General features: G+C 42.2%; 1 protein-coding gene across 4 annotated transcripts in view; it reads left to right on the top strand.

Annotated features, from left to right (window-relative positions):
- The first annotated feature begins 3439 nt into the window (after positions 1-3439).
- The window catches only part of NF2 (NF2, moesin-ezrin-radixin like (MERLIN) tumor suppressor), an 80077-nt gene continuing 65337 nt past the window's right edge, over positions 3440-18179 (top strand). For 3 of the 4 annotated variants that reach the window (XM_067700310.1, XM_067700311.1, XM_067700312.1), the window contains exon 1: positions 3441-4015. In XM_067700310.1, coding sequence (XP_067556411.1) covers positions 3902-4015 — 114 coding nt within the window. In that variant the 5' untranslated portion in view covers positions 3441-3901. Of the gene's footprint in view, positions 4016-18179 lie in introns of all 4 variants that reach the window. The other variant, XM_067700313.1, reaches the window with a different exon arrangement.

Raw genomic sequence — 18179 nt, 5'->3', positions numbered from 1 at the left:
GGTCTTTGGCCAGTAACTTAGCTTTGGGTGTCTCTGTTTTCTTAACTGTCAAATGAGTATAATAATCTACTTAATCATGAGAATTAAATGCAAATGCATGCATATGAAAATGAGCACCAGTTAAAGTTCTATCTATATGTGCTCTTAGGCTTTGGTATTTGCAATCCCATTTCCTATTCTCCCCATTTTAAGTGATGATGAAACGGAGGTCCAGAAATGGTTTAAAAAAAAAAAACTTTTTTAGGTTACACAGCACCTTAGAGTGCTCAATAAATATTAATTCCTATTTAAGAGTGACTCTTAAACATGTCATATCATGTATTATTATGCCCATTTTTACAGATGAGGTAACTGAGGCTCAGAGAAGCTAAGTTATGCCCAAGGTCACAGAAAAGTAGAAATTCCTACTCAGATCTGCCTGCTTCCAACACTGCAGGTGACAGTCTGGGCAAATTCAATAATCTTCAGTCCTGGGCCTGAAGGGAAGAGGGTGAGCACCAGTGATTTCCTAAGGCCTTGTAGGTTCTTTTTTTTTTTTAAAAAGTATTTATTTATTTATTTATGGCTGCGTCGAGTCTTAGTTGTGGCACGCGGGCTCCAGAGCTCATGGGCTCTCTAGTTGCAGCACCTGGGCTTAGTTGTTCTGTGGCATGTGGGATCTTAGTTCCCCGACCAGGGATTGAACCCATGTTCCCTGCTTCGGAAGGTGGATTCTTAACCACTGGACCACCAGGGAAGTCCCAGGCTATTCAGGTAGGAGCTGTTATCTGCAACCACTTTCATCCAGGCTCAGTGCTTCAGGATAGTGCCTTGGAGCATCCTAGCTATGGCCTCAGGGGAATTCCCTTGCAGTCCAGTGGTTAGGACTCCTTCACTGCCGAGGCCTGGGTTCAATCCCTGGTCGGGAACTAAGATCCAGCAAGCTGCTGGTGTGGCCTTAAAAAATAAATAAATAGATAAAAAAGGCTATGGCCTCAGAAGTCTTAGGTACCAGGTCACACATCCTCATCTTCCCATAGAGGGGAGAGGGGCACACCCTGGTTGTGACAACCAAAAAAAAAAAACAGAAAAAAACTCCAGACATTGCCAAATGCCCCCCTGGAGGGAAAGGATGTCACTTGGAGAAACTCTGATCTTCTGGAAGAATGAAGAAACAAAATATATCAGGTGAGATCTGGATTAAAACAGTCCTATATGCAAATTGCAACTCTACCAATTATGATTTTGGGTAAATTACTTCATTTCAGCCTTATCCAGTTTCCCCATGTATAAACAAGGAATATATACCTACCAAATAGGGTTTTGATAAAGATCAGAAGAAGCATGCCAGGCACTTTGCAGAGTATATGGTAAGCACTTAATATATGGCAGCTATTAACATTGTTCCCATAGTTGAGACTGTAAGTATTTCCTCATGTCCTTCACTTATTCATGTAACAAATATTCAGTAACTGGTGTCTGTGTGCCAGGTCTTCCTTAGTAAGCCCTATCTGAATTTTTCTTTCTCAAAACCTTATCTGGTATGTACTATTACCATTTCTATTTATTCTGTGTGAACAGCATTTTTAATGCCAGCATAATATTCCATCATGTCTATTTTGATTCTTGGCCCTGGCCTCCTTTCTGAGGTCCAGACCCATACATCTACCTGGATGTCCCCCAGGAATGTTAACAGCATGTTTGGCCAATTAGCCCAGTGCCTAGCACCTAGCAAGCCCTCCATAAAAATGAGCTATTACTGGCCATCAGTGTCATTTTTAGCCCCTGCTGATCCACCTCCTCTTGCTACTCCTCAGTGGGTTCTCAGAGTCACTTATTTTCTGTCAGCAGTCTTGGCCCTGGGTTAAAGCCCTGATTTGTTGTCCCTGTGGGGAGCCCATAGGAGAATCCAGCCTGGTTTTCCCACCTGCAGGGAAGAACTGAAGCAATGAAAATAGACACTCCCACGCTAATCAGAGTGCCCTAAACAACCAGTTTGGTGGGGAGAATTTGCTAGCAGTAGGCAAGACATAAAGTTCCCCCAGGGCAGCCTGGCAGCCTTGCTGAGTGTGCCAGCAAATGATTCCTGGGGCCTGGCTGGTGCTTCGCAGGCACCGCCGGGGCCCACGGAGAAGAGCTAATTTATGCTATTAGTATAGTTACATCAACAGTGTCTGCTGAGTGTTCCAAAACTGTATTTCATGGTCTTGGGGCCAGAACAGGGAGGAGCAATTTAGAAGCCACCACCAGGGAAGCAGAGCAGAGTAGAGGTAATATCAACAGCCTCTGGGTGAGATAGGCCTGGGTTTGAGTTCCAGCTTTGCCCCTCACTAGTTGGGTGATAGCCAGCTCTGTCATGCTGAGCTTCTATTTCTTCACCTGTAGGGTTGGGGTGATGCTAATGATAGTTATTCGTGGAATGCTTCTTGATCAACCATTCAGGTATTCAACCATTAAGAGTTATTCAAAAATAGGATTTTTTTTTTAATACACAAAGTTATACTTCCCCACCTCTCACACACACACACACACATCCATATAACCCTTGATGACATTAAAAAAATAAACAGTACACGTATATGATCCGAAATAAATTGGAAATCACACAGTATAAAATGAAAAATGCTTTTTTTTTGGTCCGGGCAGTGGCTTGCGGGATCTTAATTCCCCGACCAGGTATTGAACCCGGGCCCTCCGCTGTAAAAGTGCGGAGTCCTAACCACTGGACCGCCAGGGAATTCCCCCAAAATACTTTCATTTAAAAAAAAAATCTACAAAAAGAGCAACTTCATAGGATTCAACCTAATATGACCAGCCACCGTTCTAAAGCTTTATAGTCCTCAACAAGCCCATGACGTAGGAACAATTATTACCCTCTCCCTCGGTAATAATAAGAATTTCTTCTAAAGAGAAGAAGGACTTGGGGGGAAAGTGCCGGCTACCTAAACGGCCTCCACAAGTGATTTGAAAGTTTGAGAAACAGAGATCAGCACATGTAATTAATTAAGCGCTAAACAGGACTATCCGCCTGGTGTCCGAAACACGATCCCCTGGGGGTCCACACGCGGCGCAGACTTGGTCCGAAGGGCAATCCCTCGCGGTACCAGGGGTGACCCGTCTCTCTCGCCCCGGCACGACCCTCTACGTGTTTTCCCGGGAAAGGCGAGCCGGGCTCCGCCACCTCAACCAGTCTTGCTAGAGTAGGCTTAATCCCTGCGAACAAAAGCATTCGGAGAGACTGCCGCCTCAGCCACTCAACGCCGAGCCCCGGCCGGCGCCTCCAATTAGATCCGAACTTCCAATTGGTGAAGTGTTGTTGAAGAAGGTGGGACAGAGCGGGAAAGTTCCTCCTCCCTCGGGGTTCTCAGCCAACCGCGGCGTCGGGGCGGCAGCCGCCGAGTTAGGTTGCACCGCGTGTAGTGATCTAGGGGGCCCGAGGGCGGGGCGGGGAGCAGGCCGGGGGCTGCGGGGAGGGGACGCTTCCCGCGGGCACGCGGAGTGAAGACGGTGACAGCCACGCGCGCACGTGCGTGCCCGGCTGCAGCGCGGCCCCGACACCTCCCTCGGCGGCTGAGAAGCGCGCGGGGTCTGGGCCTCCGGCGTCTAGGGGCCCCGTCCCCGGGCGTCACCAGCGTCCCCGGCCCGAGTCCCGGAGAGCCGGGCCGTGCCCGCCCCGTCGGTCCCCGATCGCGATCCCTTCCCGTGGCCGTCAGAGTTCGCCCCCCAACTCCCATTTCGGTTCCCGGGGCAGGGTCCTCGCGGTCCATGCTGGCCGCTGGGGGCCCGCGCCGCTCAGCCAGCTCCCGGGCCGGCCGGCCGGCCACCATGGTGGCCCTGAGGCCTGTGAGGCTCCTCCAGGGAGGCTAAAAGGTCCAGAGCGCAGGCCTCGGGGCGCGAGGGTCCCGAACCTGAGCCCCGCGCCATGGCCGGGGCCATCGCTTCCCGAATGAGCTTCAGCTCGCTCAAGAGGAAGCAGCCCAAGACGTTCACAGTGCGGATCGTCACCATGGACGCGGAGATGGAGTTCAATTGCGAGGTAACTGGCTGCAACGGGCTGCGGCGAAGGGGAGCGCGGCGGGATCCGGCCGGGTGCTGGTCCGGCACCGACGCGGACGCCCTTGCCGCGGTGACAGTGGAAGTGGAAGCTTCAGGATTCTGTTTATATCAGCTCTGGGCAGAGATAGAGTCAACCAGAACTGGAAGGGGCCATCTAGGCCCAAATCCTCATGTTAAAGATAATCGCTGCTTTTTTTCAATGGGGCTTTCGGGTTTGGAAGCACTTCCTGAAGGTTTTCATTCATTGTTACTGCAAGAGTCTGAAAGCATTCGTGGTAGCGAATTCTAGTTTTCAGTGTCACGCTTAAGCTCCAGCTCTATAGAGTTTAAACTTTATTAGATAATATTATGTACCCCAGATATTATAAGTTGCATCTCGTTTTATTGGAAAGTCTATAGTACTTGTTTCCCTTTTTCACAGCTTAAATTTTCTGGGAAAAAACAAAACAAAACTTTGAGGAAAGAGACGGTGTCTTAAACTTTCCATACAGTTTCTATCATGATGGTAACAGTTATCATTTATTGAATACTTCCTAAATGCCAGATATTTATACACTTAATTCTCAAAACAACTCAATGAGGTAGGTACCCCAAACCATATATCTAGTAAATGGCGAAGGGGGGGTTTTGATTCAAGATCTTAGCCAATACAGTACTGCCTCTCAAGTAGTTTAAGTCCTTGCTACTCAAAGTGTGGCCTGTGGACCAGCAGCATTGGCAGCAGTAACCTAAGTCAGGGGTTGGCAAACTTTTTCTGTAAAGGCCCACATGGTAAATATTTTCAGCTTTGCCGGCTTTAGGGTCTCAGTTGCAACTACTCAACTGAGCTCTACCATGGTAGCACAAAAGCAGCCTTAGACAGGATCAACTTCCAGCATGACAGGGTGAGGAACTCCACTGACCTGGTTCCCTGTAAACTGGTAAAACATTAAAAAAAAAAAAAATTTAAACCCTCTGGAAATTGTCCTAAGGGCAAACATCCAGTGAAGAAACAGCTACTCAAGAAAATCTATGATAATTCGGTAAGAAAGGCAAGAGTTTGTGGTATTTGTTTTTGTTTTGGCCGAGAGGCATAAGGGATCTTAGTTCCCTGACCGGGGATCAAACCCATGGCCCCCTACAGTGGAAGCATGGAGTCTTAACCACTGGACTGCCAGCGAAGTCCCAAGAGTTTGTGGTATTTGAAGCAAGACCACTACTACCGTCCCTGCTCCCAGCTCTCAACAACGGCTGCAACCCAGTACACTGGGCTCCCTCTTCCCCTAGCTCCCAGTCAGACAGCTTTCTTCCCAGGAGGAGCATGACTTTAGGGCTTCTCCTGCCCAAGGCTACTTGCTGCTGAGGCTAAATCCTGGTTGAGTGAAGCTGAAAGATGGGGCTTCCTTCCTTCACCCAGCTCCTACTTATGGAATGGAAGCTGTACTCTGGGCATGGCCCACCGAGAGTACTGGGGTCCCATTTGCTCTATCCCCACCCTCAGTTTGTGAGATGGTGGTACCAGCCAGGAGAGGCAAACTGAGAAGACCTCAGGCTAGTGTGTCTCCCCCTCCCCACTTCTATCAAGAGCTCAGAGATTTTGCCTGGAGGGAGAAGCAGGCTCCTAATCTCTTCCCAGAAAGTAGTGACTTCATTTGCAGTAGAGTGTGGAGAAATTTATGCCTAAGGGTGCTTTCAAGAACTGTGGAGGTTTTAGTGAAAGGCAATTGGGAGGAGATTTGTGGATTTAATAAAGATACAGCCTAGACTGTAAGCCAGCTAGTTTGCAGGAGAGAATAAGACAGCTGGGAAGATCCCTCCTGGGGTCAGGACAAATATCAAACACTAATCTCAAAAGAGCCACCTTTTGATTGGATTACTTTATAGAACAAGTTATGCCCCAGAGCATTGTTGAAAATAATAGAATAATATACCACAATTAGTGGAGTTTAACAGTTGGGTGTGACCAGGGAAAGAGAGGGAGAGTCCTACTAAGACCACTGTCATCTTGGGTGACTTTGGGCAAATCCAAAGATATGTCTTCCTGAGGAGCAACATCATAGACCTCAACACTGTGACAGGGGAAATAGATTTCAGTAAAACAGTCCAGCCAGTCACTAAACAAATAAACAAGCAAATAACAGTAACCAGCCCAGTTGGGTGGGGGGGACCACTCCCTAGAGTAGCTGTAAGTATGTTCACAGAACTAAAAGAAAGCATGATTAAGAAGGAAGGTATAATGACATTTTTGCATCAACTAGATAGTATCAGTAAAGCGATATGAATTATAAAAAGAACCAAATTAAAATCCTGGAATTGGGGCTTCCCGGGTGGCACAGTGGTTAAGAATCCGCCTGCCAATGCAGGGGACATGGGTTCAAGCCCTGGTCTGGGAAGATCCCACATGCCATGGAGCAACTAAGCCCGTGTGCCACAACTCCTGAAGCCCGGGTGCTTAGAGCCCATGCTCTGCAACAAGAGGAGCCACTGCAATGAGAAGCCTGCACACCACAACAAAGAGTAGCCCCCGCTCACCACAACTAGAGAAAGCCCGTGCACAGCAACAAAGACCCAACGCAGCCAAAATAATAAAATAAATTAAATAAATTAATTTAAAAAATTCTGGAATTAGAAAATACAATGACTGAAATAAAAAATTCACTAGAGGGGCTCAAGGTAGATTCCAACAGGCAGAAGAAATAATTAGTATACTTGATGATAGATTGATAGAGATTATGTAAGGTGAAGAGTAGAGAGAAAAAGAATGAAGAAAAATGTACAGAACCTCAGAGAAATGTGAGGATCATTCAGTGCACCAACATGTGTAATGGGACTACCAGAGGAGAGGAGAGAGAAAAAATATTCCAAAAAAATTGGCTGAAACTTCCTAAATTAATTGAAAAACAATAACCTGTATATTCAGGAAGCTCAATGAACTCCAGGGAGGATAAACACAAAGAGATTCACAGACACATCATAGTAAAAATGCTGAAAGTCGGACAGGGAGAAAATCTGGAAAGCAACAAGAGAAAAATGACTTGACACTTATAAGGGAACCCCAATAAGATTAACAGCTAAGTTCTCAGCAGAAGCTGTGGAGGCCAGAGGCAGTGGGATAACATTCAAAGTGCTCAAAAGAAACTTGTCAACTAGGAAACCTATCTCCAACATAGCTGGATATAAATGAAAAGGACATTTCAAAAACAAAGTTAAATAAAGAATTTCCCAGATAAACAAAAACAGAGACTTTGTTGTTTAAAGACCCACCTTACAAGAAATATTAAAGGAAGCTTTTCAGGCCTAAAGCAAGTGACCCCAGATAGTAATTCAAATCCGCGTGAAAAAAATCAAAGAGCACCAGTAAATGTAATAACATAATTATAAAAGACAGTATAAATGTATATTTTCCTCCTTTTAACTGATTTAAAATGCAATTATATAAAATAATTTGTATATAATATACAATAATATTTGTATATACTATATTGTTGGGCCTATAACATGGAAACGTAATATATGTTTAATAGGTGTGCCAATAACAGTACAAAGGAGGTGGGTGAAAACCAAGCTGTAATAGGCTAAGGAAATGATTACAGATGGTAAAGTAATAACTACAACAATATATTGCTGGGTTTGTAACTTTAATAGATATAGTATACAATAATTATAATACTATAAAAAAGGGGGAAGGGAACAGAACTATGTAGAATAACATTTCTATATAATCGCTGCAGTTAAGCTAGTATAAATCTGAAGCTGATTCTTTTTTTAAATATATATATATATTTTTAAAATTTGTTTAATTATTTACTTTTTGGCTGCATTTGATTTTCATTGCTGCGCGCGGGCTTTCTCTACTTGCAGCGAGCGGGGGCTGCTCTTTGTTAAGGTGCGCGGGCTTCTCATTGCAGTGGCTTCTCTTGTTGTGGAGCACGGGATCTAGGCATGCAGGCTTCAGTAGTTGCGGCACGTGGGCTCAGTAGTTGTGGCTTGCGGGCTCTAGAGCGCAGGCTCAGTAGTTGTGGTGCATGGGCTTAGTTGCTCCACGGCATGTGGGATCTACCGGGACCAGGGCTTGAACCCATGTCCCCTGCATTGGCAGGCGGATTCTTAACCACTGCGCCACCAGGGAAGTCCAATATATATATATTTTTGGTGTGAACCATTTTTAAAGTTTTTATTGAGTTTGTTACAATTTTGCTTCTGTTTTTTGGCCCCAAAGCGTGTGGGATCTTAGCTCCCCAACCAGGGGTTGAACCTGCATTGGAAGGCGAAGTCTTAACCACTGGACTGCCAGGGAAGTCCCTCTGAAGCTGATTCTGATAAGTCAGGATTATGTGGTTAAACCCTAGAATAACCACTTTAAAAAAAAAAATCTTTAAAAATACAGTGGAAAAATAAATAAATAAATAGTGGAAAAACTATTAAAGAAATTTAAATGCTTCATTAGAAACTATTCACTTAATGCAAATCAAATAGTAAAGGAGGAATAGAGAATTTAAAAAGACAAGAAAAACATAGAAAACAAAAAATAAAATGGCAGTTGTATCCCAAATAATTAAATAACTTAAATGAAGTGGACAAATTCCTAAAATGAAACCAGCTACCAAAAGTGACTCAAGAAGAAAGAGTAAATTAGCAATAAAAATACTACTCACAGTAAAAAACCCATGTGCTACCCACTAGTGGCCCAGGTGGCTTCACCACTGAATTCTACCAAACATTTCAAGATCAATAAATACCAATTCTTCACAAACGTTTCCAAAAAACTAGAAGAGGAGGGACCACGTCCCAGCTCATTTTATGAGACCATCATTATCCTGATACTGAAATAAGACAAAGATAACACAAGAAAACTAGAGATCAATATCTCTTATGAGTATGGAAGCCACAATCCTTAACAAAAATATTAGGAATCCAGCAACATATTAAAAAAACTATACTCCATAACCAAGTGAGATTTATCCCAGAAATGCAAGGTTGGTTTAACATCCAAAAATCAATTAATGTAATATATAATATCAATAGAACAAAAAGCAGAAATTACAGGATTATCTCAATCGATGCAGAAAAAGCACTTGACAAAGTGCAACAGCATTTCATGATAAAAGCACCCAACAAAATAGGAATAGAAGGGAGCAGCCCAATATCACACTTAATGGTGAAAGACTGGATGTTTACTCTTTAAGATCAGGAATAAGACAAGGATGTCCCCTCTCACCACTTCTATTCAACATTGTACTGCTGGTTCTAGCCAGGACAATTAGGCAAGACATGAAATAAAAGGCATCTATATTGGAAAGGAAGAAGTAAACCTATGTCTGTTTACACATAATATTATTTTGTATACAGATATTTAAATTATTTATTTAACATCTTTATTGGAGTATAATTGCTTTACAATGGTGTGTTAAGTTTCTGCTGTATAACAAAGTGAATCAGCTATACATATACATACATCCCCATATCTCCTCCCTCTTGCATCTCCCTCCCACCCTCCCTATCCCATCCCTTTAGGTGGACACAAAGCACTCTTCTCACTAGCTATCTATTTTACATTTGGTAGTGTATATATGTCCATGCCACTCTCTCACTTCGTCCCAGCTTACCCTTCCCGCTCCCCGTGTCCTCAAGGCCATTCTCTACATCTGCATCTTTTTTTTTTTTTTTTTTTTTTTTGCGGTACGCGGGCCTCTCACTGTTGTGGCCTCTCCCGTTGTGGAGCACAGGCTCCGGACGCACAGGCTCAGTGGCATGGCTCACGGGCCCAGCCGCTCCGCGGCATGTGGGATCTTCCCAGACCGGGGCACAAACCCGTGTCCGCTGCTTTGGCAGGCGGACTCTCAACCACTGTGCCACCAGGGAAGCCCTACATCTGAATCTTTATTCCTGTCCTGCCACTAGGTTCTTCAGAACCTTTTCTTTTTAGATTCCATATATATGTGTTAGCATATGGTATTTGTTTTTCTCTTTCTGACTTACTTCACTCTGTTTGACAGTCTCTAGGTTCATCCACCTCGCCACAAATAACTCAGTTTCACTTCTTTTTATGGCTGAGTAATATTCCATTGTATATATGTGCCACATCTTCTTTATCCATTCATCTGTCGATGGATACTTAGGTGGCTTCCATGTCCTGGCTATTGTAAATAGAGCTGCAGTGAACACTGTGGTACATAACTCTTTTTGAATTATGGTTTTCTCAGGTTATATGCCCAATAGTGGGATTGCTGGGTCGTATGGTAGTTCTATTTGTAGTTTTGTAAGGAACCTCCATACTGTTCTCCATAGTGGCTGTATCAATTTACATTCCCACCAACAGTGCAAGAGGGTTCCCTTTTCTCCACACCCTCTCTAGCATTTATTGTAGATTTTTTGATTATGGCCATTCTAACTGGTGTGAGGTGATACCTTATTGTAGTTTTGATTTGCATTTCTCTAATGATTAGTGTTGTTGAGCACGCTTTCATGTGTTTGTTGGCAATCTGTATATCTTTTTCGGAGAAATGTCAATTTAGGTCCTCTGCCCATTTTTGGATTGGGTTGTTTGCTTTTTTCATATTGAGCTGCATGAGCTGCTTGGAGTTTAATCCTTTGTCAGTTGCTTCATTTGCAAATATTTTCTACCATTCTGAGGGTTGTCTTTTCGTCCTATTTATGTTTTCCTTTGCTGTGCAAAAGCTTTTAAGTTTCATTAGGTCCCATTTGTTTATTTTTGGTTTTATTTCCATTTCTCTAGGGGGTGGGTCAAAAAGGATCTTGCCATGACTTATGTCATGAGTGTTCTTCCTATGTTTTCCTCTAAGAGTTTTATACTGTCTGGCCTTACATTTAGGTCATTAATCCATTTTGAGTTTATTTTTGTGTATGGTGTTAGGGAGTGTTCTAATTTCATTCTTTTACATGTAGCTGTCCAGTTTTCCCAGCACCACTTATTGAAGAGGCTGTCTTTTCTCCATTCTATATTCTTGCCTCCTTTATCAAAGATAAGGTGACCATATGTGCGTGGGTTTATCTCTGGGCTTTCTATCCTGTTCCATTGATCTATATTTCTGTTTTTGTGCTAGGACCATATTGTCTTGATTACTGTAGCTTTGTAGTATAGTCTGAAGTCAGAGAGTCTGAATCCTCCAGCTCCATTTTTCTTTCTCAAGATTGCTTTGGCTATTTGGGGTCGTTTGTGTTTCCATACACATTGTGAAATTTTTTGTTCTAGTTCTGTGGAAAAGGCCAGTGGTAGTTTGATAGGGCTTGCATTGAATCTGTAGATTGCTTTGGGTAGTAGAGTCATTTTCACAATGTTCATTCTTCCAATCCAAGAGCATGGTATATCTCTCCATCTGTTTGTATCATCTTTAATTTCTTTCATCAGTGTCTTATAGTTTGCTGCATACAGGTCTTTTGTCGCCTTAGGTAGGTTCATTCCTAGGTATTTTATTCTTTTTGTTGCAGTGGTAAATGGGAGTGTTTACTTAATTTCTCTTTCAGATTTTTCATCATTAGTGTATAGGAATGCAAAAGATTTCTGTGCATTAATTTTGTATTCTGCCACTCTAACAAATTCATTGATTAGCTCTAGTAGTTTTCTGGTAGTATCTTTAGGATTCTCTATGTATAGTATCATGTCATCTGCAAACAGTGACTGTTTTACTTCTTCTTTTCCGATTTGGATTCCTTTTATTTCATTTTCTTCTCTGATTGCTGTGGCTAAAACTTCCAAAACTATGTTGAATAATAGTGGTGAGAGTCGGCAGCCTTGTCTTGTTCCTGATCTTAGAGGAAATGGTTTCAGTTTTTCACCATTGGGAACGATATTGGCTGTGGGTTTGTCATATATGGCCTTCATTATGTTGAGGTAAGTTCCCTCTATGCCTACTTTCTGGAGTGTTTTTTTCATAAATGGGTGTTGAATTTTGTTGAAAGCTTTTTCTGCATCTTTGAGATGATCATATGGTTTTTCTCCTTCAATTTGTTAATATGGTTTTTCACATTGATTGATTTGCTTATGTTGAAGAGTCCTTGCATTCCAGGAATAAACCCCACTTGATCATGTTGTATGATCCTTTTAATGTGCTGTTGGATTCTGTTTGCTAGTATTTTGTTGAGGATTTTTACATCTATGTTCATCAGTGATATTGGCCTGTAGTTTTCTTTTTTTGCGGCATCTTTGTCTGATTTTGGTATCATGGTGATGGCCTCGTAGAATGAGTTTGGGAGTGTTCCTGCCTCTGCTATATTTTGGAAGAGTTTGAGAAGGATAGGTTTTAGCTCTTCTCTAAATGTTTGATAGAATTAGTCTATGAAGCCATCTGTTCCTGGGCTTTTGTTTGTTGGAAGATTTTTAATCACAGTTTCAATTTCAGTGCTTGTGATTGGGTGTTTATATTTTCTATTTCTTCCTCATTAAGTCTCGGAAGGTTGTGCTTTTCTAAGAATTTGTCCGTTTCTTCCAGGTTGTCCATTTTATTGGCATATAGTTGCTGTAGGAATCTCTCATGATCCTTTGTATTTCTGCAGTGTCAGTTGTTACTTCTCCTTTTTCATTTCTAATTCTATTGATTTGAGTCTTCTCGCTTTTTTTCTTGATGAATCTGGCTAATGGTCTATCAATTTTGTTTATCTTCTCAAAGAACCAGCTTTTAGTTTTATTGATCTTTGCTATTGTTTCCTTCATTTCTTTTTCATTTATTTCTGATCTGATCTTTATGATTTCTTTCCTTCTGCTAACTTTGGGGTTTTTTTGTTCTTCTTTCTCTAATTGCTTTAGGTGTAAGGTTTTTGTTTCTTGTATTGCTCTAAACTTCCCTCTTAGAACTGCTTTTGTTGCATCCCATAGGTTTTGGGTCTTTGTGTTTGTTTGTTTGTTTTTAAATTTGTTTATTTAGTTACTTATTTTGTCTGTGTTGGGTCTTTGTTGCAGTGCACGGGCTTTCTCTAGTTGCGGTGAGTGGGGGCTACTCTTCATTTTGGTGCACGGGCTTCTCACTGAAATGACGTCTCTTGTTGCGGAGAATGGGCTCTAGGCACACGGGCTTCAGTAGTTGTGGCTCGCAGGCTCTAGAGCCCGGACTCAGTAGTTGTGGCACACAGGCTTAGTTGCTCCACGGCATGTGGGATCTTCCCGGACCAAGACTTGAACCCGTGTCCCCTGCATTGGCAGGTGGATTTTTAACCACTGTGCCACCAGGGAAGTCCAGGTCGTTGTGTTTTTATTGTCATTTGTTTCTAAGTATTTTTTGATTTCCTCTTTGATTTCTTCAGTGATCTCTTGGTTATTTAGTAGTGTATTGTTTAGCCTCCATGTGTTTGTAGTTTTTACAGATTTTTTCCTGTAATTGATATCTAGTCTCATAGCGTTGTGGTCGGAAAAAATACTTGATATGATTTCAGTTTCCTTAAATTTACCAAGGCTTGATTTGTGATTCAGGGTGTGATCCATCTTGGAGAATGTTCCATGACCACTTGAGACAGAAGTGTAATCTGCTGTTTTTGGATGGAATGTCCTATAAATATCAGTTAAGTCAATCTTGTTTAATGTATTGTTTAAAGCTTGTGTTTCCTTATCACTTATCTGTCTGGATGATCTGTGCATTGGTGTAAGTGAGGTGTTAAAGTCCCCCACTATTATTGTGTTACTGTCGATTTCCTCTTTTATAGCTGTTAGTAGTTGCTTTATGTATTGAGGTGCTCCTATGTTGGGTGCATATATACTTGTAATTGTTATATCTTCTTCTTGGATTGATCCCTTGATCATTATGTAGTGTCCTTCCTTGTCTCTTGTAACATTCTTTATTTTAAAGTCTATTTTATCTGATATGAGTATTGCTGCTCCAGCTTTCTTTTGATTTCCATTTGCATGGAATATCTTTTTCCATCCCCTCCCTTTCAGTCTGTATGTGTCCCTAGGTCTGAAGTGGGTCTCTTGTAGACAGTATATATATGGGTCTTGTTTTTGTATCCATTCATCAAGCCTGTGTCTTTTGGTTGGAGCATTTAATCCAGTCACATTTAAGGTAATTAGCGATATGTATGTCCCTATTACCATTTTCTTAATTGTTATGGGTTTGTTTTTGTAGGCCCTTTTCTTCTCTTGTGTTTCCCACTTAGAGAAGTTCCTTTAGCATTTGTTGTAGAGCTGGTTTGGTGGTAGTGAATTCTCTTAGCTTTTGCTTGTCTGTAAAGCTTTTGATTTCCCCATCAAATCTGAATGAGATCCTTGCCAGGTAGAGTAATCTTGGTTGTAGGTTCTTCCCTTTCATCATTTTAAATATATTGGAAATACCATTTTACCATAATGAGAGCCAACCAGTTGTATGACTAGAATCAAAAAGACATATAGGGACTTCCCTGGTGGCACAGTGGTTAAGAATTTGCCTGCCAGTGCAGGTGACACAGGTTCGAACCCTGGTCCGGGAAGATCCCACATGCCGTTGAGTGACTAAGCCCATGTGCCACACCTACGGAGGCTTTGCTCTAGAGCCCGCAAGCCACAACTACTGAGCCCACGTGCTACAAGTACTGAAGCCCGCTCACCTAGAGCCCATGCTCTGCAACAAGAGAAGCCACCGCAATAAGAAGCCGTACACCACAACGAAGAATAGCCCCTGCTCACCGCAACTAGAGAAAGCCCGTGAGCAGCAACGAAGACCCAATGCAGCCAAAAGTAAATAAATTAAATAAATTTAAAAAAGAAAAAAAGACATATAGTAACAAGTGTTGGTGAGAATATGAAAAAATTGGAATCCTCATATACCGCTGGTGGTGATGTAAAATGGTGCAGCGACTTTGGAAGAGTCTGGCAGTTCCTTAAACAGTTGAACATAGAGTTACCATATGGTCCAGCAATTTTACTTGTAGGTATCTACTCAAAAGTGAAAACATGTCTATAGAGAAGCTTGTACATGAATGTTTATAGCAGCATTATTCGTAAAAGCCAAAAGGTGGAACAACCCAAATGTCCATCAGATGATGGATGGATAAACAAAATGTGGTCTGTGTGTACAATGAGATATTATTTAGCAATAAAAAGGAAGGAGGTAACAATACATGCTACAACATGGATGAACCTTGAAAACATTATAAGTGGAAGAAACAAGTTACAAAAGATCATATATTATTTCATTCATATACAAGTCTATTATAGGGATATCTATAATGAAAGTAGATTTGTGGTTGCTTAGGGCTGGGAAATTAGGTGCGGGGATGGGGCGCTATAGCTAAAGAGTACGAGGTTTCTTTTTAAGGTGATGAAAATGTTCTAAACTTGACTCTGATGGCTGCACAACTCGGTGACTATGCTAAAAACCATTTACCTGTACACTTTAAATAGGTGAATTTTAAGGTATGTGAATTATACCTCAGTAGAGCTGTTTTTTAAAAAGCAGACTTTGATAAAAGTAAAAAATAATAGACATGACTTTGTTCCAATAAAACTTGCTTTATGGACATTGAAATTTGAATTTCATGTAATTTTCACAAGTGAGGAAATGTTATTAAAATTTTTTCCCTGGCAGTCCAGTGGTTAGGACTGCATGCTTTCACTGCCGAGGGCCTGGGTTCAATCCCTGGTCGGGGAACTACAATCCCACAAGCCACACAGCATGGCCAAAGAATAAAATAAAATTAAAAAATTTTTAAACTTAAAAAAAGTTTTCTTCAATCATTTAAAAATGTAAAACTCATTCTTAGTTCTCAAACTGCAGTGGGTTGGACTTGTCTTGTGGACCACAGTTTACTGACCCCTGATCAAAGTTACTATTTGATACATGTTGTGAGAGACTGACCCACAGGGAAAGGAATTTTTTGTGACATTGTTCGGCCATAATTTTGCAATGAAAAACTCTTAGTTTTTCTTCTTTAAACAGACCCCAGACCCAAAGAGGATGGACACTATTATCAGCAATGTCGGGATTTCTCAACCTTGGCACTATTGACATTTTGGCTGGAGGGTTCTTTGTGGTGGGGACTGTCCTGTGAACTGTAGGATGTGTAGCAGCATCTCTGGCCTCCACCCATTGGATTACAGGAGCACCTCCTACCTTGCCCCAGTTGTGACAACTGAAAAATGTCTTCAGACACCGTCAACTGTCCCTGAAGGCAAAACACCCTCCTCTTCCCTCCACCCTATCCTCCACCACATTGAGAACCAGTGGAAGGAATAATAGTAGTGATATTCAGAGAGACAGACTGTTACAACATACAGCCTGTCAAGCTTTAATGTACACATAAATGACCTGAAGATCTTGGTAAAATGCAGATTCTGATTCTGTAGTTCTGTGGTTGACTGAGAATTCTGCATTTCTAACAAATTCTCGAGTGATGCCAATGCTACTGGTCCAGGGACCACACTAAAGTAGCAAAGCATTAGTAGTAGTTAAAAAGTAGTAGTAGAGGGCCTCCCTGGTGGCGCAGTGGTTAAGAATCTGCATGCCAATGCAGGGGACACAGGTTCGAGCCCTGGTCCGGGAAGATCCCACATGCCACGGAGCAACTAAGCCCATGAGCCACAAGTACTGAGCCTGCGCTCTAGAGCCCGCAAGCCACAGCTACTGAGCCCGTGTGCCACAACTACTGAAGCCCGCATGCCTAGAGCCCATGCTTCACAACCAGAGAAGCCACTGTGATGAGAAGCCTGTGCACTGCAACAAAGAGTAGCCCCCGCTCAGTGCAACTAGAGAAAGCCCGCGCGCAGAAACGAAGACCCAACGCAGCCAAAAATAAAATAAATAAATTTATAGAAATAAAAAAGGTAGTAGTAGAAAGTGCACAGGCTTTGAAATAAGACAGACCTGGGCTTGAATTCCAGCTAAACTACTTAAAGCTTGGATAAGATACTCAAGCTCTCTGAACCTCAGTATGCACATCAGTAAAATGGAACTACTATTACTGACCCTGCAAGGTTGTTCTAAGGACTCATGGAATGCTTAGTGCTGGGCAGAAAGGAAGGGACTATAGTCAGCCTAAAGCAGGAGGCTTGGGTCACCATGGGCACTGACTGCCCTGTTGTGATTTGTCCAGCCATCGTATCTCATCAAACCTCAAATTTCCAGTGAAAATACCTCTTTGTAAACCATGTTCAAATATTCTGTCGAAAGAAATGGTAGTTTGATTTATGATGATGGAGAGAACTCTGAGAAGCCACTAGTCTTGCTCTCCTGCTCTATTTTTATGTTGTACATTAACTGAGCAAGATGCTAATGCGAGAAGATGCTAATGCAAAGATGCATTTTGAAGAAAAGAGAGATGGTACTTGAGGAATGCTTGGTTTTATTGAGGTCAAATGTAGGTGGCTTTCTAAGAAGGACTCAAATTCAGAACCAGTGGTAGTTAACATACGAATCATGTTAATGATGCTAATCATTTCAGACTGCAGAGATAGGGGGAAACATCTCTTTCTTGCACCACTTACTGCATTGCATAATTGGCTTGATGCTGTGGAGGATTTTTCCACTTGAAAGATTTGATAGTTGTCATTTTGAGAAAGCAGATGCTGAATGTAATTTGCCAGGAGGCTAAACGGTTTTGTTACTTCTTTTCTAGGTAGGAATTTTACTCTGATAATTCAATCTATCAGTAAGAAGAGCCAAATATGAAAAATTTCTCGAACTTGAGTTGTGAGAGATCCTAATACCATCTTATATCAAAACCAAAGCCTCCTTCTCCTGTTTGTTGGCATCCCAATCATTTTCACATACCCAAGCACAATTATGATTGGATTAAATACCAACATTACAGATCATTCCAGCATACAAGTGGACATACAGTGGTCCATAACGGGCGAAACTTTCAAAAGGAGAAGGCAGAACAACTCTGGTGATTTCAGTAAGATGTTAAATCCTAGACACCCCAAGATTGAGGCAAATGATTCCCTTCCAGGATGTAAACTCCAGGAGGGAGTTCAAACTGGTGTTTGAACCCTGGCTTCTCCGTGGAGCTCTTCTGTGACCTTGGGCAAATCTCTTTTTTCTCCCAGGCCTCAGTTTTTCCACTGTAAAACAGGGGGAAGAACTTGATTTCAAAGGCTCTCAGCTTCGCATCCTATTTTAGGTGATCTGGGCAGAAGAAGCTCATTGTGCAACTTTCTGTTTCATATTTCCTCCTTAGGTAGGAAGTCATTTCAGGGTTTGAGCATGTAGGTATGAGAAAATCTGCTAGAGGACAGAACAAAT

This window comes from Pseudorca crassidens, chromosome 12, assembly GCF_039906515.1.
Source record: "Pseudorca crassidens isolate mPseCra1 chromosome 12, mPseCra1.hap1, whole genome shotgun sequence".
Classification (NCBI taxonomy): domain Eukaryota; kingdom Metazoa; phylum Chordata; class Mammalia; order Artiodactyla; family Delphinidae; genus Pseudorca; species Pseudorca crassidens.
The sequence above is the reverse complement of the archived record's forward strand: the minus strand, read 5'-3'. Positions and strand labels throughout refer to the sequence as shown.